Genomic DNA, 25,379 nt, shown 5'->3' with positions numbered 1-25,379 from the left:
CTGTTTACAAAAAAAGATAATTTTATTTCTGATAAGTTAATTGTTTTATCAACAATAATTTGAGATTATCAGAAAGTTAAAATAACAATAAACTGAAAACAAATTAAACCTTGCATTGACTTTCTAAATATTGGTGTGGAATGGATTTTAAAAAACTCTTCCTCTTCACTACTCTTAGCCCCTTCCAGAAATGGCACCACTACCTCATAAAACAAAGAGAAACCAAAGATGTTCTGTGAAGAGAAACTTGTAGGTGGATGCAGCAGAGAAATCTTAGACAGGATTGCTGTCTTCCTCTATTGAATGTTGGCATCAAGCGGTTGACTATGTATTCTTAGTGAGCCACTGAGTTTATTGATCTGTTAATTGCTCTGGTTCAGGAGTAGGGACCCTCAGAACCAGGTGCCAAATGTGTCCCTTAAGACCTCTCCATCTGGTCCTTGACATTCCTCGCCCCCAAAGCCAGGCCACCCCCACCAGCCTTTCTCCTCACCCTCCATGAGTAATTTTACCTGGCAGCACTGTATACTTGATCTGTAATAATGCTTCTTGTTTCACCTGGATGGAGAGGTGCATGTAGAAACATCTGAATTTTCCATGGCTGGTATGTGGCCTACTGTATAATGGTAAGACTTGCATCTGTTGCTCTACTTACTTTTGCCCCTGACCATGCCAACCATTGGCATGCGGCCCCAGAGGCCTTGACCGCAAGGGAATGTGGCCCTTGTTGAGAAAGCCTCCCTCCCTCTCCTGGTAGGCCATTAGATTTTATTTACTAAACTTTTGAGAGTGGGAGAGAAGTTATTATAAGGTAGGAGTGAGGAAACTTTGGCCCTTTAGGCTGTTGAACTACAACTCCCATCAGGCTGAGCAAGGATTGCTAATGGCTGGGGCTGGTGGGAACTGCAGTTCAGCAACGTAGGGAGGGGTCAAAAGTTTCCCACACCTCTTCCAAGGGTTAATATGACCTGCAAGCTTGGGGTGGGTTATGGTGGAGAGAATTTTCACATCAGTGAAGATTGTTTCTGCCTGAATGTGGTGTGTGGTTTGCTTTTTGGGGATCACAGGGTTATGCAATTATCTCTTTGCTTGCTTGTTCGTTGCACTTATATCTCCCCTTTCCTCCAAGGAGCACAAGGTGTACATGGTTCTCTTCCTCCCCATTTTATCCTCAACAACCTAGTTAGGCTGACCCAGTGAGCCTGATGGCCAAGTGAATCATTTCTATTCATAAAAATATTTATATCCCTCCATAGCATAAAAAATATCAAAGTGGTTTACAACAATATCTATGTACAATAAAAACAAGCAATTTAAAATAAAATAAAACCAGAGATCATCAACTAATTATCACAGAAATATGTTTCATTTAATTGCCTGCATAAGCACAGAAAAGTTTTAACCAGGCATTTAAAGGGTAAAACAAGAAGGCACTGGCTGAAATCTCTATTATTGGATAATTATCTCCAGAATGTCTAATTACTGAAACCTTTGGCATAATTAAAATCATACTGAGATCTGTGTTTAATGTGACTGCATAAGGGCAAAACTAGTTCTGGATGTGACTCTCCAAATCTCTCAACCTGGGCCTTCTGACTCTTCCCTGGGTGCACCCCGTCACTGGCACTGCTACACATGCAAAATCCTTACATGCTGCTGGTACATGTGATTGTCCAAATTGACCACCAAATATATTGGAGAAATATTTAACCCACTCAGAGGCAGGAATTGAGGCTTGCTGTGATGATATCACTTCATTCAAGCCCTGGGCCACCAGTTCCCAGAATTTGTCTTCTCTCTGTTCCATTACTGCTAGTCCCAATTCCTGCCACTTGATTTTCATATATATGGCTTGTATATTCAGTATATTTCTTGTTTCTGGACAGATTCTTATATTCTAACCTACATTTGGTGAAACTTTCCATGGATTCCTCTGCTGGATTTTTCTGAGAATCCCTAATTAGTCTTAGTCAGAACGTTCTTAACCACTTTGCATTGACCATCAAACCAGCCAAGGTGTGTTGATTGTGTGTAGTTATTAATTATAGAAGTTATCAAATAGAAGTTCTGTGAAAATAAAACAGCAACAAGATTTGGAGGTTTGTTCAAAAAAGGTTGACACATGCTCCTCAGATTATTACTATATAGTATCGCATGAATATTGCTGCTCAATCTGTGAGACCATTTGTCACACCATTTCTTTCTTTGTTGACTATTGCTGATTCGATTTTAGGTATGCATTCTATTAGAGGACCTAGGGTCACTGATATTGGAAAGCGGTTGCTTTCTATTCGTTCTGACACTTCAAAAGTGTTCACAAAAGTAAATAATGGAGACACTAGAATGTGATCAATATCACTTCAACCATATTTCATAGAATCATATAATTGTAGATTTAGAAAGAACCACTAGGGTTGGTTAATCCAAGCCCCAGCAAAGCAGGAATCTTTCCCCCCAACATGGGCTTGAACCCACAATCTTGAGATTAAGAACCTCATGCTCTATTGACTGAGCTATCCCTATTTGTTTCAATTAAGTATACAGTGGTACCTCTGGTTACGTACTTAATTTGTTCCGGGGGTCCGTTCTTAACCTGAAACTGTTCTTAACCTGAAGCACCACTTTAGCTAATGGGGCTTCTCATCCTGAAGCAAAGTTCTTAACCCGAGGTACTATTTCTGAGTTAGGGGAGTCTGTAACCTGAAGCGTATGTAACCTGAAGTGTATGTAACCCAAGGTACCACTGTACTGACTCTTAGAAATGGCTTCAGGACTCCCGTGAAGGATGTATAAAACATGTTGGAATACAAATTCCAACAATTTCAGGCTCTGTGCATTATATTTCTTGCCCAAAGTAAAAATGAAAGGTTAGAAATATATATTCAAAGTCAAAGCCTAAAGGTAGCAAGAGACCCTACGCAATTCCTCCGATTTGGGCATTAAAATCCCCACACAGTGTAAATGCTGGGGGGAATTTAGGATCGATCTGTTCCAGTAGGAATGTTAAATATTAACAAATCATGGTGGTCAGTGACAGATTATTAGTAGGGGGGAAGTAGGTGTTTCTACAGAAGAGTAAGGTTCTTACTTCAGTTTTGTTTTGATGTGGCAAAATATATTTTGAATCCCAAAACGTGCTCTCCAAACTCTCCCTGTCGATTCAAGTGACATAAACGAAGTCAAGCCCCCACTTCTTCAGCCGTTTTAAGATTTCTGAACAGCTGGCTGGCTGAAAGGTGGCAGCAAGGTGTTTGTGACAAAACTTGAGACCAAGTCTCTTCCAGGCATATTGTTATAGCAAGGATACCAGAGTCTGTTACTGATTAGCAGAAAATAATATAGGGTAGTATGTAGATAATATTTGGAGTATTGTAGGGAAGAAAATACAAGCTAAGCTTCTGTTCCAGGCCAAGGCCTCACCTGTGATGGAGGACGTTACCGTGACAAAAGGTGTTGATGACCTATCCCAGATAAATCACAGGGCCTGCGCTAAAGAGTTGCCATGTTTACTGTGGGTTTAGGATTGAAAAAAGCGGAAGGGGCAGGCTGTGCTCACAAGAAAAGTGTTCCTTTTAAAACTAGGCTTGGAATAGCAGATGGATGGGGAGGAGTTGTTTGGAGCAGGGGTTTCTGGGAAGAAGAAAGGGCTGCAGCTGTCAGAGCTGACTGGGAAGCAGGGACAAAGGGGTGGTGGTGCTTTAGGGTGGCTTTGTCTGCAGTGCTGGGCTGCTGTGAGGAAGAAGCTTGAGTTCACAGTGCTGTGAGGTCTGCACCCGTTTCATCTAAACTGAAGAGTAAATAATTTCTTAAAAGGCACTACCGCCTCTGTCATGTTGGGGTTCTCAGTGGAAACACGGCCCTGAGTGAGCACCTGTAACCCCTTGGGACCTCATGTGCTGCTCAGCAGAGATTGCAGGTGGAGCTCAGCCTTAGTTGAAACCCTCCCAACCTTTTGTGAGGAAAAATTCCGGGCACACCCCACCCCCTCCCTGCCACTGACCCCTTCCTTGCCCACCTTCTCACCCACTCCTCCCCTCCCCTCTCTTACCTTTGCTGTCTTCAGCCTCCTTATCTATCTTATTATTCCCAACCTGACAGGTTCCAGGAAAGAATGTTTCTAGATGTTTTCTAGTCAGTTGTGATATATTAAAAGGAGAGCTAAAGGTATCATAGTTTGCTTTTCTATACAGTGGTACCTCAGGTTAAGTACTTAATTCCTTCCGGAGGTCCGTTCTTAACCTGAAACTGTTCTTAACCTAATGGGGTTACCACTTTAACTAATGGGGCCTCCTGCTGCGCCGCCGGAGCACGATTTCTGTTCTCATCCTGAAGCAAAGTTCTTAATCTGAAGCACTATTTCTGGATTAGCAGAGTCTGTAACCTGAAGCGTATGTAACCTGAAGTGTATGTAACCTGAGGTGCCACTATAGTTGCCCCTAGGTCTGGGTGTACTCAAAACACTCTCTTGGAAGTTTCGTACAGAGACAGTGAAAGTCAAAGCACAGAAGACCATAGGGGCATTGATAAAGTTCTGTTACAACAAGGGAGGACAGCTGATTGGAACCTGCCCTAAAGGTAGAAAAGTGCTTGCTCAAATGCTCTATGGTTTTGAAATCTCAGTCTCTGATTAAAGTTTTGGAAACTGTGCAGAATAATTTTGTTCAGAAGCTTATGCTCTCTACCATCAGGAATATCAGCAGCTCTTCTTCATACAGAATCTGAGTGGCTAACAATTAAGGCAAGAGCAGACTGCACTTAGTTAAAGTATATTTTAACAGTTGCTGCTATGCATATTGAGCGTTGTGCTGTGCGGTGCTATATGGAATTTGGTGATAACCAACTCTGGAAAACAGTGTGTTGAGATGTTTTAGACTATTTATATAGAGATCCCAGAGATCGCTTTCTGAAATCTGTTCACACAAGCAAGCAGGTAAACCCTGGCAGAAACAGTGCAGTTTCTTTTGAGTTTCAATACAGTAATAACTTTGTCACATTCAGAGTGGCCTTCTGTGCACTGGCTGAAAAAAGAAGAAAGAAGGAGGGAAAGGGAAAAGAAAAAGAATCAGGAAAAAGAAGTTAGCTAAAATATCTATAAATTGCTGTGATGATTCGGAAGTTTAATTTGCAACCATACATCCAAAGTATGAGCCAACATCCATGTATGATCCATGTTTTTGTGGTAATATTGCTCTGGGTTCCTCATGACCTTTGGCAAGAATAATAAGCTCATATTGAATTGAACTGAGTGCTTCGCTTTGGCTGGAATGTGTCCTTGAAAGCTGATAATGATTCTTGTTTCCCTACTTGAGCCGCCAGAAGAAGAGAAAGCGCTTGCAGTTACTGCCTCATCTGCAGAGTTCTGCTGCTCAGAACGGTTGCAGTTGGGTTTGTCAGTGGTGTGGCGTCGGGTACCTGGCGTAGGATTAAAATCAGATTCCTCCAGGCTTCTTCCAACTTTTTTGTTTTTCCTGGCCCTACTCTGGGACTTATCCTTCTTGCTCTCACCACCAGAACCTCTTTCTTCCTGTCTTACCAGGAGGTTGTGAGGGCTGCTGAAGATGTCAAATAGTCTGGATGCTGAAGAGAAACCTCCAGCTCCTCCACTGAGAATGAACAGCAACAACCGCGATTCTTCAGCAGTGAACCACGGCTCCAAACCTCTCCCCATGGCTCCAGAAGAGAAGAACAAGAAAGCTCGGCTCCGTTCCATCTTTCCAGGAGGGGACAAAAGTAATGTATCAGCAATGCAAAGGGCTTCCAGCCCTCTCCTATTCTGTTGGTTTCATGTCTGCCTTTTTTGATTGTTCAGCTACATTGCTTCTTAATAAAAAGGGCAATTAAAATTGCCAGAGACTTATGGGTCTCTAATGCCATTGTTTGGAAAGAGGTGCTGTTTAATTTTTGCTGGAATTGTTTGGTGCATGCAAATTTAGAGTTAGAAGAAGGGGTCTGGGTTTCTTGGAACTGAGCACATAGGGAGCTGATGGCTCATAGTAACTATCTTTGCAGTGAAATCCTTCTTGCCATCAGAAAATAGGGTGTTGGCTATGGTGGGATATAGGAAAGCCCAGGCTAGATCACAGAATTGTAGATTTGGAAGAAACCAAGGGGTTACCTAGCTCAACCCGCTGCAATGCAAGGCGAGGGTTTTCTCAGTTGTTGTATTCAGCTATTGGAATCTGCTCTTCTCCGAAGTGCAACAGGCACAAACCTTAATTGTGTTTTGATGCCAGTCTTAATACCTATCTTTTTCATCAAGCATTTGTTGATTGATAGCTTTTAGTAATATCTTGGCTATGCTTTTCCTCCATGGTTTGTTGTATTGTACTGATGTTTTGAGTTACTGTTGTTTTAATTAATTTATTGGTTTAATTATTATTTATACCCACCTTTCCTCCATGGAGCTCAAGGAGGCCCTCATGGCTTCTCCCCTACCTTCTTCACCCCCACAACAACCCTGTGGGACAGGCGTGTTGGTTTTTTTATGCTTGTAATGTTTGCTCTTTAGGGGAAGTGCCTCTACTGCAGCGGTTCTCAACCTGTGGGTCCCCAGATGTTGTTGGACTACAACTCCCATCATCCCTGGACTCTAGCCTTGCTAGCTAGGGTTGATGGGAGTTGTAGTTCAACAACATCTGGGACCCACAGGTTGAGAAAGGCTGCTCTACAGGGTTTCCTATTGTCTGGAATCTTTTTAGCTGGAAATTCTGGCATTTGAACATGGAACCTTCTGTATGCAAAGTATATGTTTTTCTACTGAGTCTTTCTTCATGAGTTTGGCTCCCTCTACAGTCTCTCCTCATAAGTTTGGCTCCCTCTCCATAGTTTGATGAAGGAAGGACACTTGCAGGATGAGGCCTCTATTCCCTTCACAGGCCTACAGTTCTTAGATTTCCTGAGGAAGCTGGGTTGATTGTTAAACCATTTTGGGAATTGTAGCTCTGTAAGTGGTCTTCTAATGGCCTTCAGCAGTTTAACAAACTACAGTTCTCAGGATTCTTTGGGGAAGCAATGGCTGTTGAATGTGGGGTGATACTGCTTTAAAGTGTAGTACAGAGGGAGCCTCAATTGAGAAGAGGTGTGTGCTGGTTTCCCTTACTGAAGCATGAGCACTTAATTGATATTTAAAGGGAAGCAGTGACCAGTTCCCTTTCCTAGTATGCCCCGCGGACGACCTTAAGGTCCACAAATGACAACATTTTGGAGGTCCCAGGTTGCAAAGTGGTTAGATTGGTCTCAACAAGGGCCAGGGCCTTTTAAGTACTGGCCCAGACTTGGTAGAGTGCTCTGTCACAAGAGACTAGTGCCCTGCAGGACTTGACATCTTTCCGCAGGGCCTGCAAGACAGGGCTGTTCTGCCTGGCCTTTGGTTTGGACTCAGTCTGACCCTTATGTTTCCCTCCCCTAATGGTCTTGATTTATCAGCTACTTTTAAAATGAGACTGCATTTTAAATTGCATTTTAACCTGTATTTTAAATTGCCCCCCCCCATTATGTTTTTACTGTGATTTTATTGGTGTTAGTCGCACTGAGCCCGGGGAGGGCGGGGTATAAATAAAATTTATTATTGTTATTATTATTATTATATTTTGTAACAACATTTCACCACCCATTTATATAGATTTGACTGTTCTTTTAAACTTTACTCGATGACCCTTTAAACCTACCGTATTTTTCACTCCATAAGACGCACTTTTTCCCTCCTAAAAAGTAAGGGGAAATGTGTGTGCGTCTTATGGAGCAAATGCAGGCGGGAGGCTCTGTTCAGCACTCCCTTTAAAGAGCCGCGTGGAGTGTGTGTGTGGCTTTTGGGGGCTTTTCCCCAAGGAGGGAGAAGGGCAGCCCGTCACTGATGGGCTGCCCTTCTCCCTCCTCAGGAAAAACCCCCAAGAGCCGCACACACGCTCCACGCAGCTCTTTAAAGGGAGCATGGCTCTTGGGGGTTTTTCTGGGAGTGGGGGAAGGGACTGACAGGCTGCCCTCTGTCCTTTCCCCCAGCTCCCAGAAAAGCCAGCAAGAGCCACACGCTCTTTAAAGATCCAAGCCTAGTGTGTGTGCAGCTCTTGGGGGCTTTTCCCCGAGGAGGGAGAAGGGACTGATGGGCTGCCCTTCTCCCTCTTTAAAGGAAGCGCTGAGCACAGCCTCCCACCTGCGTACGCATCTGGGATGCATACAGGCTCTGCTCAGCGCTCCCTTTAAAGAGCCGCGTGGAGCGTGTGTGCGGCTCTTGGGGGCTTTTCCGCGAGGTGGGAGAAGGGACTGATGAGCTGCCCACTGTCCCTTCCCACACCTCCCAGAAAAGCCAGCAAGAGCCGCTGCCTGGCTCTGCTCAGCGCTCCCTTGTAAGGGCTCCCTTTTGTCCCTCATCTCTCTTCCTCTGCTGGCTTCAGCAAGAGCTGCACAGCTTGCTCTGATGGCTTCTCAGCGAAGCGGGAGGAGGGACGGAAGGGTTTAAAGCAAAAAAAGTGAGAGCCGCTTATATGCTCTGCACAGAATATTTTTTTTCTTGCTTTCCCCCTCTAAAAACTAGGTGCGTCTTATGGTTAGGTGTGTCTTATGGAGCGAAAAATACGGTACTTTCTGCCACAATGGTGAGAGTGTAATGAGAGGCCAAGACCGTTTTCTTATCTGCTGTTCAGAGTGATGCAAACTGAAAAGATAGGACAACTTGTTGCAGGCCATCTCTTAGCTGAAAATTAAAGTGTGAACACATTATAGATCTTAAAAAGGGCTTGGGATACTGGAGAGAAGCGTGGGGTCTGGAAGGAGTTGCTCTCGCATGCTGAGATGGTATATTGTTGCTGGCTTTAACAACTGCTGCAGGAAAACCATTTATCAATTAATATAAGTGTGAAGGTTGGAATCCTGGGCAGAAATTGTAGCCAGATAATTGTTTAGTAAGGGTTTAGCAATTAAATTAATAAGGATGAATGTAACATTTGGGATTAGTTCATGCACAGTGTTTTTGATTACATGTGAGCATTCCAGATTGCTCCTGGAGGCATTTGTATCTGCCGTACACGGATTCAAACCGTCAGGCCATTTATTCTTGGATATTGTCTGTTCTGACTGGCAGCAACACGCCAGGAACTTAGGTGGGTGGTATCACCCTCCCAGGTGAGAAGAGGGGTGACCTGGATGTCTCTGTGTATAAATGACTATCATACTTTGAAAAGCTGGTATCCTTGGATAAAACTCAGTTTTGTTGAGTAAATTCAACTAAGTAGTTTTCATTGGATTTTGAATAAATGTGCAATTAATTGTTACTGTTTTGAATGTTACTGGGTTATTATCTTCTTTAATGGGTTGTGCAAACTGCTATTATGAATATTGCTTTTTATAAGGTAGGGCTGGGGTCACTGGGGATGAGTTTATGGAATCAAAGTGAGGGGCTGAAAAGGTTTGGGAACTACTGTCCTTCATGAAGCATAACTAAGTCTGGATCCAGCCCTGAGGAAGCTGCCTTAAACAGAGTCCACTTAGCTCGGTCTTGTTGACAATGGCTATTGGTTGCAGCTCTTCAGATTTTCACAGGAATCTATTCCAACCCTACCTGGAGTTGTTAGGGATTGAATCTGGTACCTTTTGCACATGAATCCTTGGGTTCTGCCACTGAGTTGTTTCCCATCGTCCAGCAGTTTTTTAATGAACATCACAACTGTTAAGGAGAAAGAGCTGTAGCTCAGCTGTAGAGCTGCTTTATAGGATAAAGATCAATCCTTGGTATTTCCAGGTAAGGCTGGGAAGGATTGCTGTCTGAAATGTTGGAGAGTAGCTGCCATTCAGCATTAGCAGCCCAGGATTAGGTGGACCAATGGTCTGATTCTGTACAGGCAACTCCCCATTTACATACATTCATACGCACATCACTCCGAACCTGGCAGTGACCCAAAAATGTCACAAAAAGGGGTGGAATGGGGTGGGGGTAGGGAGGAACAGGGTGTTTACAGGCTTTCTCAATGATGTTTCAAATATATGTGATTTCACTAAAATGCACAGTGCCTTCAAAGGTAACCACTGCATAAATTGGGAGTTGTCTGCATAAGGCATGAGTGGTATCCAACTAAGTTCTACTTAGAATAGACCCATTGAAATTAATGGACCTGTTAGCCATGTTGGTTAATTTCATGGTTCTCTTCTGAGCAAGACTATCATTGGATACATTTCCATGCCTTTGTGTTTACTTTCTTTCTACCTGAAGGAATTAGATGCTGCAAGGCTGCCTAGGGAGGGCTTTTGAGGAGTGGGTACATCTCTACTTCTTTAAAGGTGGTGGGTGTATAAAGGGATATTAACCACTCTCTGCATCACCCTGATTGCACGAGGGCTTTGTCTGAAGTCCTTAACAATTGTGCCTCAGTGAAGTCTACATTTCATTCACTCTTTTATGCAACAAAAAGGCTGCAAAGGAATTAAAGAGATGTCTATCAATACAAGCTTTAGTCAACTGCTCAACTAAGCTATTGGTTAAATTTGCTTATTGGCAAAACCAATATTTCTTTGTATCATATTGCCTAACAACTTGATCCACTAAATGCAGAGATGGCGAACCTATGCACACCCCCACACACCAATGTTGTTGGACTCCAGTTCCCATCAGCCACTGTGAAACAGGAAGGTGGTGGAAGGTGAAGTTCAATGACACCTGGAAGGTCATGGGTTTCTAGTCCTGAACTGATGCACAGGACTATTTCCAGTTTGTCATGGATTGGCTGGACACAGAGGGAGGCACCAGGGGGGAAGCCGACAGGGAAACCCCCAAGGATAGAAAGCTCAGAGCCCAGAGGTTGGTGGTGGGATGATGATGATGATGAAGGGTCAGAGGGAGAAGTTTGAGAGGTGTTGGAAGTTGAAGAGGTAACAGGGTTTAGAGAGCAGGAAGAGCCTGTGGCAGAGAGAAGTCCAGAATCAGAAGCAAAGGTGGAAGCAGGAGCAGAGGGAGGCCAAGAGCCAGGGATGAGTTAGGCTGGTGAAGAAGCCAGGGTGTCTCCCCCTTCTTGTCTCCCAGGACCAGAGGAGGTATGAAGCAGGAAGATCAGAGAGAGGTGCACAGGTGCTTTGGAAGGACCTGGGGGAGGAGATTTAGGCAGCTGTGGAAAAGGTGGGGACCTTCAGCCTCCACAACTGCCTCATAGGGGCAAGTTTTACCAAGAAGAATTGCTGTGCTCATTAGACCTGGCACTCTTGAGCTGACCTTGTTTCTTCTAATAAAGAGTTAACTTTGCTTACTTCGTGTGATATATTCCTGATAATCGTCCCTGACAACCCCATGGAGGCTGTTCATACCTTTTGGGTTTAAATGATACATTATCAAGTAATGCACGTGCCCTTAGCTTACAGGAGCAGTGTTCTGTAAAGTTGCATTTTTGTGGACATTTACCAAAGCAAGCCCCCTAGGACTTAATTATGAACAAACATGAATAGGATTGCACTGTTATGGTGCTGTTTCATTATCCAGCCTGGATTTTGCAGTCAAGGGTCCTTCTGGATTAAATTCTATCCTCCTACTTTCCATATCTTGCTTTGAATAAGCCTGACTGTAAAATGCATAAAAAATAATTATGCAGGAAAATAAGTGCTTGTTAACATTTTACTTCTAGCCAATAAGAAGAAGGAGAAAGAACGTCCTGAAATCTCTCTCCCTTCAGACTTCGAGCACACGATCCATGTGGGGTTTGATGCAGTCACTGGGGAATTCACAGTAAGTCATCTTTTTGTCCTCTGTTTGCTTCATTGCAAACTTCCTTGGCTAAATTGGCTTTCTTTGCAGCCATTTGTTCTGTGCAGACCTCACTTGCGTACATAGTGAACATGTGTACGGGAGGTGGTGGAATCACACCTGCCAATCTTGCAAGGGTTGCTGATCACACTCACAGAGCTCACACACATCTTACTTTGGATGCAAATGAGCTCTAGTGATGGGAAACCTACAACCCTCCAAATGTTGCTGGGCTTCAACTCCCATGATCCATGACCATTGGTTATGCTTTGTTGGGCCTGTTGAGAATTGGGAGCCCCAGCAGCATCCAGAGGGCCACAGGTTCCCCACCCCTGCTCTATGTTGACATTATGCTAGATGCAGACAGAAATTGGGGGGCTGCCAAGCAGGACCCCCCTTCCCCTCCTGTGCACACTTGCTGTACACGCAAGTAATGTCTGCTTAGGCTATCCCCTTGCCCACACAGGAGGAAGGTAGCTAGATTTCCTTGCGTGACACTTGTGTACTTTTGAGTATTCTACTGGAAACAATTGTTGCTTAATTCTCCCCACTCCATGGGTTGCTTGTTATAGACTGCAAACTATGGAAACTCTGGGGAAAGAGCTGAAGATGCTCTATGGATATATTATGTAGGATAGTTTTATTTATTTAGAAGATTTATAAACCAGTTGATCAAGGAGCTCTCCAAGTGGGCTATAAATGCAGTTGTGCAAATAAAACACAGCTAAAACCCAGAAACCAATTTTCACAACACATATAGGTAACTAAGTTATATAACTGGGTTGGCTTGTAGAAACAAAGCTTTTCAGCAGGTGTACCTAATGAGGGCACCAGCCCAATGTCAATGGGCAAGGAGTTCCATAGCACTTTAGGAATAAATAACTACTCTTTTAAACACAGACCTGTGATCTCAACAGACAGCCTCTAGGTTTTATCCAACTCTCTTATGAGCTGGTGTAGAAACCACATATTTCATGCAGACTAGCACCCTGGTTAACATTTTGCCACCTAACTGTGGCATATGACATAGATTGCCAATTTAAAAATGCTGGCCAAACATGGTGCAGGTAGAGAAGAGTTTGTGGCATTTCTGGACATGAGCAGAAAGGCCTATAGACCTCTGTATGGCACTGAGCCAGGCTTACACCTATGCTTGTCCCTTTTATGCAGCACTGCGGCATGTTCTCCCGGTAATTGCCTTCCAGGTGTTCTGATAAACAAGATGTGAGCTTAAAAACTCATGGAGCTAGAAGAGGATTTGGTGCCATCACAATCCTCTCCTTAAAATGGCTCTCCAGAGTAGGATTATTTCCCCTTTCCCCACGTGCTTCCCTTACCTCTTAAGTATGCCTTCCCTTGCTGTCCGCTAATCAATCATTCTTCCCCACAGAAGGAAAGAATTCTGCTAACACTCAAAATAGCATTGTGGGATTGTTTAAATCATGGGCTGGGATAGTGGGCTGCAGTTGTACCCATTGATTCTCTGGCTTTTCTCCCTTCGCCTTAAGCACTTGAGAAGGACATGGGAGCCCAGAGATAGCTGGGATGGAGCTTCACTTCATTCTTGCACATTTCTTGAACATCCCAAGAAAGATACTTGATAAGGATTTAATGACGAGTGCTTGAGGAATTTGATTTCTGTGAATTCCGATGTGAGCTGACTTCATCCTCATCAAAAGGATTGATGTGTAGATTACAACTACTTATCCTTCTGGTTTTGAACTTTTCCAAAATCTGTGACATAGTTTTTCCATCAGAAAGCAAACCAACAAGCAAAACAAAACACGTTACAAACGTGAATTTTAGCATAAAATTTGTTCAGAGATACATACATTGATGCAAAATACATATTTTGTAATAATATACATTTTATGTTCAATATTTGTGTCTTTTAAAAAAAAAATCACAGATTAATGAATAAGCAGGGCGGAGATGGGTTATGAATAAACATGTGTGAAATTGATATGGAACAGAAATAGATTGATCCAGCCATCCCTAGATTTAATGCCTGATCTTTGTAGATGACCAACCCCCTCCTCCCATATAATAAATCCCCCCCATATAATTAATCTATCTTTCAAGAGATTTTAATAAACCACACTTCAGATGTGTTTCAAGAGTCACTGGATTTGGGAAATACCCATTTTATCCATGTTAAAATCAATCAATTTTAGTGATTGAAAATATTCTTTGTGAGTAGGTATTCTAGAAACATGAAGAGTTGCAATGCTTTCTTCAGCTACTTATCCTCATAACTGAGTGATTATTCTCTTCCTTCAGGCATTTATTTTCTTTCTCACTTGACTAGGAGAAATGAAACTATTAGTTTCTGATGCCCTAAAGCAACCTTCCCTAACTTGAGATGTTTTGGACCACAGCTCCCATCAGCCCCCGCCAATATGGCTGTGCTGGGTTGGGCCTGATGGGAGATGTAGTCTAAAACCTTGGAAGGCACCAGGTTGGGTAAGGCTGCACTAAGGGATATAGATCTCAGACCCTAACATATAAATCGTAAGTATGATATTGGGGAACGCATTTCCTTGTGGCTTGATTCCATGGTGTTATGGTTAACATTTAGATGAAGAAATCAAGTAGGGTAGATGGATCACATGGAAAGGAACAGAGTCAGCATTGCCAGCCCCCAGGGTGGTCTTCTACTTTTATGGATTGTTCCCATGTGCTTTTCCATCCCATGATTCTTCAGTCATTGTCCAGAGTGACAATGTGGGATCCAGCAACAAGAGTAGCTTTCATGATACAGCATTAATGCATTAAATTGTGTCTGTTTTAGTTCCCTGCTCTTTCTTGTAAGATTCCCTGAAATTAAGATTTATTTTAACAGAGAGAGAGAGAGAGAGAGAGGAAGAGGTTGAGGTTTTTGATACAAAATTGTTTATTGAGGGTAATAGCCCTCAGGAGTCATAGTTGCTGCACCTGACTGTTAACACCAAGTTATGGTGATCATCAAGCTAGTTCATCTTGGTGATCAGTTTGCACAGCAAGGGAACATAAGTATCCTTGGAATCACATGGGAATTTCTGTTTCCTGAAGAACCAGATCTTCTTAGCTCCATAACCACAGCTGGTTCAGTTAATTAGCTATGGGTCTGTGACATCTTGAGCTTTTCCTTATTTCCTTTATATGTTGGTAAGTATATTGTGACAAGGGTTCTGCCACATCACCAAGCCTCTTAACAAAAGTATTTCTACAGTGTTCACATTTTTTTCTCTATCTCTCAAAAGTTTGGAAGTGTCAGGGGATTGTTCAAAACCTGCACAAATGTTCCTTCTTCATTTTAGAGGATTGCAGTAGCTGCCGTGCCTGATCTGTTGGTTATGTGCCATGCGAAATGTGCAGCGTGCACAGTTTTACTCCAACACTTAATGCCAGCCAGTGTTCTGGATGGATTCCCTGTTACTCATTGCTGCATCCAAAATCACAGCTGGGGATACCTGCTGCATGGGCTTTGAAGTCTGGCTTTCAGTCATTAGCATCCAATGACATGATGCTGATTGTCACAAATGCATGTCCGAATTCCCATTTTGTTTCGCTTGGGGCCACCACAAGTAGCAGAAATTGGGACACAAAGCACTAAATTCAATGACTGAAAATGATTAGGCAAAAGAAGCATGCTTCTGAGGCCTATAGGTAGTTTGGTGGAAAAGTTGGTGCACTAATAAGGTGGGGAAATTTTGTTTTCCACTATTTTTGAATGAGAATTCTGCAAAGCATGCCTTTTAATGAGACAGATCTGCATTCCCCATCTAGAAGGAAAACTGGCTGCAACTCAAACTCATAAAAGGTTCCCATTTCAAAACAAAAGGAAATGATGGATTTAGGTTGTATAAAGTCAAGTGGCATGTATATATATATAAGTGGCATATATGTATGTTGCCAAGAGTTTTCTCTCTGGCATTATGTTTGGCATAATTTGGTTTGACCCTGTTTGCAAACTCCAAAAACAAAACAAAAAACAAAAATCCAGAATTGGTTGATTTTTCCATTTGCAGCATTTGCGTCCGTTCGTACCCTGGCTATTTTTTGAAAAACAGTTTTTAATAATTCCTAAAGTCAGATGAGTCCTAAACAACTTTAGGCTGAAATTCTAACCCTGCTTGCCTGGGAGTAAGCCCCACTGAATTCAGTAAGGCTTATTTCTGAGTAGACATGGTTAGGATTGCACTGTCAATGGGATGTAAACCCCACTGGACTTGCTGACCCTTACTTTTAAACAAGCTTGCATGGGATTGCATTGTAAATGTTACATGGAGACCTTTCAGAATTACCAAGGTGGGTTTAAGCATGAAAGAATTCTTAGAAGAAGGCTCTTTGTACCCACCACAACTGTTTTAATACTGAATATTTGATCCAGTCACTTGGCAGTATGATTTTTCCAGTGAGCAAGCAAACATGCCACAACCTGGTTAAAATGGGGAATTGCTGCTTCCAAACTTTGGACTTAATTGTGATTTATTTCCTCCTCCCCTTCTGTTTTTCATAGTCTGTCTTCCTGTAGCCTGTCAATGACTACTACTTGGTTTGCTACTTCCCTCGTTTTAGACTGGGTTACCCTCACACACACAACCTTGACCTTCCCTGCCCCATTCCGACCCATTGGATTTCACCTCTTTCCCACCGTCTGAGTTGTCCCACATTCTGTTTTAACTTTCTTTTCTTTCTTTATTTACGTCCATTGCAGCCAGATCTCTATGGCTCACAGATGTGCACAGGGAAGTTTCCAGAGGTGCGTCACAGGCCCAAAAGAAGCTTGCATCCAAGTGCTTCTTTGAGATGTCATAGCACTGCAGCGGCAGGTTCCGTGTGTGTGCAGTAGATTTCGTTGCTTGGCTTATTCCAACTTTTTCATCGTTAACCCCAAACTCCAAAGGCCCATGTCACATCTCATTTTTGCAGAGAACCTCGTAGGAGGAAGGGGGGGAAACCCCAGTTTTGTTAGAATGTTAGCTGTAAGCTGGGGTGGCAAAATGAAGGGATGCTTTGATGCACTTCAAGTGAGTTACTGCTTCAATGTTAATTGTGCTGCTAAGGGGTGGGGGAGACGGTCGCTCCTTGAATTTAGGAAATTATACTGGATGTTCCAAGACAACTTTCTCAGAAATCAAAATACCTCAATACAAACTTATAAGATTTTGTACTTTGGTGGATGCAGCCACTGCTTCTAATTCCTGCAGTATTATTATTATTTATAATAATAATAATAATTAATAACATTACACAATAGAGGGAAGGAGTGGGGAAAGAGGGTGCATTTTAAGTCCCAGCTACCTTATATAACTTCGCACCACCATTTTGATTCCAAATTGCAGCTCCTCCTTTGAAGTAGGGAAAATGTCCTTGAGTGGGCAGTTAAGGCGTCAGGAGGCAGCTTTGGTCTCGGTAGCGTCTGCTTTTATCGTCTGAGTAGAAAGCATTTATCTTGTTATGCATGAGCTATCCAGTGTAAATTTCCTAAAACACCCGGTGTTGTCCTCCAGTGTAGAGTAGTGTTTCGTTTTCTGTCCTGAAGCGCCAGGGAAATGAGATAAGCTTTGCCGCCATTGGTCCATGGATCAGCAAGAGTTGAATTAACGATGAGCTTCATGCACCTTTTTTTCCTGTCACAGTCATAACTTTTTGGTTTTTTTTTAAGTTGGATCCAGGTTTTAGCTCTTTGTTTTAATAGAGGATGAGAGAATGATTGCACCTGCTGTAAAGTGTCTAGCTTTTTAAACTCTTGGGCATCAATCAAAGGCTCCAAATGTAATATTACAGGTAGCGTGGGATTCTTGGTAAGGAACTGTGCTGGCAGAATATAAACGCTGATGAAAGCCCTGAATCGTCATCCTTTCCACTTGCTCTTCACAGGGGATTCCGGAGCAGTGGGCTAGGCTGCTGCAGACCTCCAATATAACAAAACTGGAACAGAAGAAGAACCCTCAAGCTGTTCTGGATGTCCTCAAATTCTATGATTCCAAAGAGACAGTAAACAACCAGAAATATATGAGCTTTACATCCGGAGGTAAGGAGCCAATGATGGCGGAGAAGACACCATCAGAACATAAAAAATAAAAAGTTTAAAAATAAAAAAAGACTAGATAAGGGAAGAATGACCCACAGGCCTTATATGGATATAAATCTCAGCTATGCTATTTTTCTTGTGTGAGACTCAGGCTCATGTGCTTCCTCCTTCCCATTCCTCTTGGACTTACCATTCAGTTTCCCATTAACCTCATTAGTGTTGTGCCTGAATTGTAAACCATGGTTAAACTTCAGTATGGTTTATTAAAACAAGCTAGCTTCATAAACTACAGTTTGTTTTCGGTTTGTTTCAGTAAACCATAGTTAGTTAAGACAAACCACAGTTTGTCTTAAGTTCAAAGACTATGCTAAATTATGTTCCCAGTTCTCTAGATGAGGTTCTAGATGGCATAGAATCTTCTAAGCACACCAGTCCAAATTCACTTAGAAGGTCTCTTCAGATCAGTTTGGGAAGGTTGGTATGGCACACACAGGAAAAGGACATAGGAGGGGGATAGTGTGTATGCCCTCGTGGTAGGTGAAGAGTGCCTCAGGGAAAGCATGGAAAGAGGGAGCACAATGAAACTGTACTTGAGATGACCATTGGTGATGGGGGGGGGGACTCAGAGACACACAACAGGACGAAACAGGAGAGAAATGGGGAGAAGAGCTGGAGGGGGGGGGAGCAAAGTGGGCTGCAAAAAGGGAGCAAGGTGTTAACAGCTTAGAGGGGCAGTGAACCAAGAGGGAAGACAGTGTAGAAAGACAGTACAGCACAGCACAGTACAGCACATGGCTCCACCTGGTTGCCTTGAAGGACTTTGGCCCAGGGAGCTGAGTGCGCCACTAGAGAAGTCTTAATACAGTTTTGAAGCCTAACTCCAAGACAGAACCCTAGGGTGTATCCCAGGGGTCACCAGTGTAGCACTTGTGGGTGCAGTGGTGCCTTTGAGGTCTTCTTTCGCTGCCCACAAAGCCTCTGAGCACACATACTGCCCCCTTGGTCCTGAGAAGGTGATAATGGTTGCATTTTTCTCCTCCAGAAAGTACATAGAGCTGAAGCAGGAAGTTGGCAACATGACACTCTTTTGCACTTCCTTTTCCAGCTCTCTGTGCTTTTGAAGGCTAGAATTTATTCTACAGGCAATTGCTTTCCCCCAGATCCTTTGGAAAAGTGAAGCCTGTGTTCTGCCTGCTTTTTCATGATCTGGGAGAGGGAAGTGACATGGGATGGTGATGTCCTTGAGTCTCAAAATATTGATGACTCCTGCTGTACACCCTTCTTCTTACTTCCTTTTGGAAGAACCCCGCTGAGGCTCACTGCTATGCCTAACCTCTAAGAACACTTAATAATAATTTTATTTGGGGGGATATAATTATATTGAGGCTTTTTCATAATACAACACAATAAAAAGCAAACTAATCTAAATGAAAATAAAAACAGAAAGAGAAAGAGAAAATGCGAAGCCCTCCCTCAAACATAGATCTTAACCCTTGCTCCACACAGAAAGGGGTGGGCCCACCCAGCTCTCACCTGAGAGCTTCCCTTTCTTCTCCCAGCCTTCCACCCTGGGAAATCTTCCCTTCCTAGCCTTTCACACAGGATCTTTCACCAACCATCTGTCACCTTCATGTGTATCCCCTCATTGACCCAGAGTAGACAACAGAAGAGATCTCAACAGGCTTTTGATTTCCTTTTCCTTTTTAAAACTAAACAGCAGCATGGGAGGTTGTGATTGGAAGCAAATGAGTAGTATAGGGGAGGGTTTGACCCTGTCCAACATTGCCACACATGTGTCATCTCCTAACTGCCCTGTAGCCATTTAGGCTCAATGAAGCTATTGAGAACTTTTGTTGTTGCACGTTTCAGATAAAAGTGCCCATGGATATATCGCAGCCCATCCTTCGGTGAGTATAAGAACCTGCTGTTGAATGTGAACTAATTCCATTTGGGGGGGGGAATAGTGTCTCTGCTGAGATTTTTGGCTTGATGTGATTTGCAGCTAGCTCTGAATACCAGTTTCTGGGAATCAAAAATATTAGGGGAGTGCCGTTGTGCTCATGTCCTGCTTACAGGTTTTCCATAGAGGCCTCTGGCTGGCCACTGCAAGAACAGGATGTTGGAATAGATGGTCCCCATTTGGACTAATCCAGCAGTCAGGATTTTCTTATGTCTTTTTGCTTATAGGAATGCTTGAAATAGCAGTGTGTATTTAATGAAAATTGAATCACAGCAAAACCCCCAAAAGTACAATTAAAGCAATCCCTATCAATACTGAGTTCTCAGTATGAATGTCTTATTTTCCATTCTGAATAGTTGAAGTAGAACTTTCCTTTCCTCTTCTTATTCTTTTTAATGCTGAGATACGTAATATTATGGACTCAATTACACAACAGAGGCCATGCAATGGGCAGTCGAGAAATAGTATGGAATTGCTGGTAGAAGAGTAGAGACCCTTTTCGGATTATCTGAGAAAACAGTATAGCCGAATGAAATCATAGGCAGGGCTTGAAATATAAGCAAAGGAATGAGAATGATAAAGGAATGCAATGTACAATATATCTTTTAGGAAAAAAGTATTGCATTTAAAGCAGTAAATAAAAGATTTAAACAGAAACATCATGGAAGTAAGGATGGGAAGTCAAGATGCTAAGGAATATTGTATTGAAACTGAATTAAATTTCTTAAATTGTATGAAAATCAATAAAAGACAATTTAAAAAGAGAAAAATAGTGTTCATTGCATGGTCTCTATGAGAACAAGTGGCTGGCCAAAATGACTTCCCTGTAATGAATTCTACAAGCATCTTATGAAATGAGAATTCCGTTTTCCCTTTGCATTGTTTTGCTTTTTTAAAATAAGTATGCCATCTTTGACTGTAAAGGGAAAATGACAGTGATGATGCCATAAAGAGCTCAAACTTCTTGAGCAGGCCTGTTTTTGCAGATGTGGCTCTACCAGGAGAATTTTAAAGCTCTGTCAGAATGCTCTAAATGAGATCATGAGCAGGCAGAAGGGGCTTCCCAGGTGGCGTGGAGTCACTGGGTAGCTTCCCGGCAGGTGAGTTGTTGTTGCTTACCAAGAGGGAGAGAGGTGAGGTGGTGGTGAAGTTGGTGTGGTACAAAGACACCAATGGAGCCAATACAGCACTCCACCCTGGTACGTAATAACAACCCACTTGGGAAACTAAGCGTTGCACTTCTTCCCCACCCAGCAAGCCACTTCTGCTCATGGGACAAATACATTCCAAAAAAGTCAGATCACTGCAAACTCCCTTTTGGGATAGCCATGTTTTTCCCTGCTCCACACCTAATGTCATGTGTGATTTCAGGTATAGGGCAGGTAGGCCTCACAGGCCAAGTGGGTTACCTGGTGGACCTAATTAGGCCTGCGGACCACAGACCCCCTGCGGCCCTTGTCCTACAGCCAGACCTCCTCATGTTCTGATAGTAATCCCGTAAACAGCTGAAGCCTCATTTTATGAATACATCTTTTGCACATACAGAGCACAAAGACTGCATCAGAACCTCCACTGGCTCCCCCAGTTTCCGAAGAGGAGGATGAGGAAGATGATGATGATGATGATGATGACAATGAGCCACCACCTGTTATTGCCCCACGACCAGAGCATACAAAATCAGTGAGCTGCTAACAGTTTTAGTTTGAATTGTTGTCTGTATGGTAGGACCAGGTCTGCGTATTTGCCCTTGTTCAGCAGGAATACATAGGGTTGGGGATGGCGAAGGGGCACAGAATCTGGTGGTGATGCAGAATGCGAGCTTTTGGGAATCTCTGCTTTCCATGAATGTCTAGCCCTTATGGCTGCAGAGACACACAAAGTGCGGTCTGGTGAAATTTTGTTAGCCGGGTAGCCCGAAACGGCTTTTTTTAAACAATCCCCAGAGAAGTCTCTCTGTGCAAATTTCCAGGTTTAACCCCTCTTGGCACAAAAATTAGATTGCCTCTGTGCTAGCTTTTTATCTGGTTTTGCTCAGAGCACACACTGCCTATGGCAAAGCCAGTAGCTATTACGAGCCATGGAGGAAAATTCATTTTGAAGGAACAACTTTGAGTTTAGTACCCCGTCTTAGGATTTTCATTTGTAGGAAACTATGGCAGTCAGGTAGCTCTGCTCTGAGATTTATCACTTAATCCCAAGCTTTTCTGCATTGTGTGAAAAGGCATAGCAGAGCTCTTGGTTCAGGGTGTAATGTGTAAATTGAACAGTGTAATGGAAGTCTTGAAATCCATTATCTGCCTGTCAGGAGCTTAAATTAAACCTTTAGAGAGAAAGCAATATAATATTTGTGAAAGCACAGGAGACAATTAAAGTGTTTCCTTGTATGTAGCTCATTGGCAATTCATTGTTGTTCAATTTCCCCAAGTTCACAATGGAATTAAGGTATTTCCCGCCATTGTTTCTTTCAGATTTACACACGTTCTGTCATTGAACCTGTTGCGGCTCCAGCCCCAGTGAAGGAACCTACAACCCCTCAGCCTGAGAATTCCAACTCAAACACCTTGTATAGAAATACAGATCGGCAGCGGAAAAAATCCAAGATGACTGATGAGGAGATCCTAGAGAAATTAAGTGAGTGTTTCGCCCTTGCTTGCACACTATTGATACTTGACCACAAATTTATCAAGGAGAAATCTATCAATGGATACCTAGTCATAATAACCAAGTGGACCCACCATGCAGTCTACCTCAAAGTACCAGCTAGTGGGAGGACATATATCTAGAGAGAGGACTATTGATATCCTGACCTCCTTGCTATTCTCCCAAAGATATCTAGATGGCTGCTGTCTAAGACAGGATGCTTGATTGGGTGGTTTTTGGGTCAAATCAAGCACAGCTGTTCTGTTCTTCTCATCCACCAGACTAGATAATCTGAATGAGTCTCCATTTGATTCCAAATGCTAATGGCCACTCTCATTGAAGCCAAGAGTTGCAAGCAAGCTATTTTTACATGAGATCTCTCATGAGACGACAACTCTTATGGATGATCATTATTAATGAGGCACAGCAACAATTGCCTGCCTGCCCCACATCTCCAAGCCTTTCCTTCCTTGATTGATTTTTGGTTGTTTCATGATTATCTGCTTTTTTTCTCTCCTCCTTAAGAATGTAATGTATGCCTGATTAAGGTGTCTGAGTAGTTGCCTTCCAGCCAACTTTGAGCTGCAGATTGAAAATCCAATGGAATTTCAAACAGTCTTCTGAAACATGATGTATTGCATTTGTCTGTACGTCTGAGAGCTAATTAGGAAAATAATTAAGAATTAATTAACAAAGCTTTATGTTTGGAACCCAGGTGGTGCATCCCACCCCCCTAATTTTCTTCCTTCTTTAATATCTTTGGGATTGACCTCCATCCACCTTCAGAAAGATGCCACACAGCTTTGTTTGATCTCTAAATGAGATTGACTCTTCTTTATTTCTTAGGAAAAAATAAATAGATACCAGTAGCACATACAGTGGTACCTCGAGTTACAAACGCCTCAGGTTACAAACGCTTCAGGTTACAAACTCCGCTAACCTGGAAGAGTTACCTCGAGTTGAGAACTTTGCTCCAGGATGAGAACGGAAATTGTTTGCCGGCAGCGCAACGGCAGCAAGAGGCCCCACTAGCGAAAGAGCGTCTCTAGTTAAGAACAGTTTCAGGTTAAGAATGGACCTCTGGAACGAATTAAGTTTGTAACTACAGGTACCACTGTATAAGGCTTTATTCCACCTTGCCATGCAGCATATTGTACCAATACCCTCTGGCTCTCCAAAGGGGATCTGAGCATTGAAGCAGTGGACTCCTGGAGGCAGAAGCTCAAGAGGCCTCTGCTTACCCACAACTCCTGGGAACACAGGAATCTGCCTTATGCGAAGTAAAACTATTATCCCGTCTAGCTCAGTATTGCTTACACTAACTGGCAGCAGCTTGGGCAGGAGTATTTTCTAGCCCTACCTGGAGATGCTGCCAAGGGTTAAACCTGGGACCTCATGGGTGCAAAGCAGCTGCTCTGCCACTGAGCTATGGTCCTTGTTGGGAAAAAGATAGGGTACTAGAAGCTGTCTTGCCCTTTGGGCTGTTGCACAGAACCAGAAGAGGACAGGTGTGTGCAAAGTCTATTCACTACTGACTATTCACATTAGTTGGGATGGGTGATATCAATAATAGCATGAAAGGATGGGTGGAATGGGGAAGTAGCGCTACCCAACTTTGTTACCCCCACCTGTATGAAGCTTTAGAGCTTACCAGTTATAATTATTAGCTGCCTGGCCTTTCCCCCTTGTGAATGCAGCAGAATATTCTGCCTGTTACATGCCCAGCTCTAGTAACGAATCACAGAGTATTTGGGTTTTGCATATTCTCTGTATCAGAGTATTGCATATTCTCTGTGGGAGTTTGGATCTCAGCATCTTTCTTCTCCCTTCACACTGAATTTTCCTTCAGCATGGCCTGTCATGTTGTAACTCCCATGGTTCCTTAAGTTGCCACCTGCTGTCCTTCCCTGTCTACTGCAATATTCAGGCAGCTTTTTATTTCTACTTTTGAAAGCACCTAAATATCATGGCCAAGGTCGTTTTCAGTGTTATGACATATGTCTTCTCCTGTCAATGGCTCATTTTTAAGTGGTTTTGAAAGCAATGCTTGGTACATTTTTGCATCTATCCATTTTCTCCCCTTGCAGTTTTAGAATGCAAAGAAGATGCAGTGCTATTAGGTCTAGCAAAGATTATTTGTATTTCGAATCACCTCCATTATAGAAAGCTGACCCCTGTCTCCTGCTTTGGGAGGGGGAATATATGCACCTTTTGTCTGTCTTGCTAGAAATCATATGTTCTCACATTTTTGCTCTTATTTTGTTCTTCTCACAGAATTTCATAGAAGTGTAGAGTTGGAAGGGACCCCGAGGGTCAACTTGTCCAGCCCCCAGAAGCGCAATTTGCATGAAGACACCAAACCCAAGTTGATTCATCTGATTCAACAGTTGAAAACGGGTTCAGAATCTCTCATTATCTTCCTGATCTGAAGGGTTTCCCTTTTCCAATTCCGTTGCTTGGAGATTACCTAACTTCTTTTCTCCTTGTACACAGATAGGCTCCTCTCCCCCCTTGAAATTAAAGTGGTCATAGATAATCTTCTTTCAGATTCTGCTAACTCCTTTTGAAAAATACTTCTATACTACACTTTCTCAATCTGGTGCCCTCTGAACTTTTTAAACATACAACTCTGACCAGCCCCAGTCAGTTAAAAATATAGGGAACTTTAGGCCCTCCTATGGAAATGTCTGGTGAATTCTGCCCACCCACCCCAGTCTCTCCCACAGGACTGAACACAACCTCAGTTGAAAATATAAGCTCACTTCACATAATATTATCCTTTTCTTTTTCTTCGCTCTCACTTAAAAGGTATTATCTTCCAGTGATGATGACCTTCCTTTGTTTTTTTCAGGAAGCATTGTAAGTGTTGGAGACCCGAAAAAGAAATATACAAGGTTTGAAAAAATTGGCCAGGGGTAAGTATTGCCAAGGGACAGGGGCTCAGTTTTGATTATAGTATTTCTGCCCATTTATTCATGTATGTTTGGTTATTCAAGTTATCACTGGCATATTTTCCATAAGGCAGGGACTACAATTTGGTT

General features: G+C 42.8%; 1 protein-coding gene across 8 annotated transcripts in view; it reads left to right on the top strand.

Annotated features, from left to right (window-relative positions):
* The window catches only part of PAK3 (p21 (RAC1) activated kinase 3), an 81,013-nt gene that overhangs the window by 41,184 nt on the left and 14,450 nt on the right, over nt 1-25,379 (top strand). For 4 of the 8 annotated variants that reach the window (XM_081897419.1, XM_081897420.1, XM_081897417.1 and 1 more), the window contains 9 exons: nt 5,537-5,730; nt 11,601-11,701; nt 16,419-16,463; nt 17,585-17,738; nt 19,608-19,645; nt 21,244-21,378; nt 22,167-22,329; nt 24,613-24,735; nt 25,190-25,253. In XM_081897419.1, coding sequence (XP_081753545.1) covers nt 5,559-5,730; nt 11,601-11,701; nt 16,419-16,463; nt 17,585-17,738; nt 19,608-19,645; nt 21,244-21,378; nt 22,167-22,329; nt 24,613-24,735; nt 25,190-25,253 — 995 coding nt within the window. In that variant the 5' untranslated portion in view covers nt 5,537-5,558. Of the gene's footprint in view, nt 1-5,536; nt 5,731-11,600; nt 11,702-16,418; nt 16,464-17,584; nt 17,739-19,607; nt 19,646-21,243; nt 21,379-22,166; nt 22,330-24,612; nt 24,736-25,189; nt 25,254-25,379 lie in introns of those variants that run through there. The other 4 variants (XM_081897421.1, XM_081897422.1, XM_081897423.1 and 1 more) reach the window with 4 other exon arrangements.

Source organism: Podarcis melisellensis, assembly GCF_964234715.1.
Source record: "Podarcis melisellensis genome assembly, chromosome: Z".
NCBI lineage: Eukaryota > Metazoa > Chordata > Lepidosauria > Squamata > Lacertidae > Podarcis > Podarcis melisellensis.
This window is presented reverse-complemented; position numbering and strand designations above follow the sequence as displayed.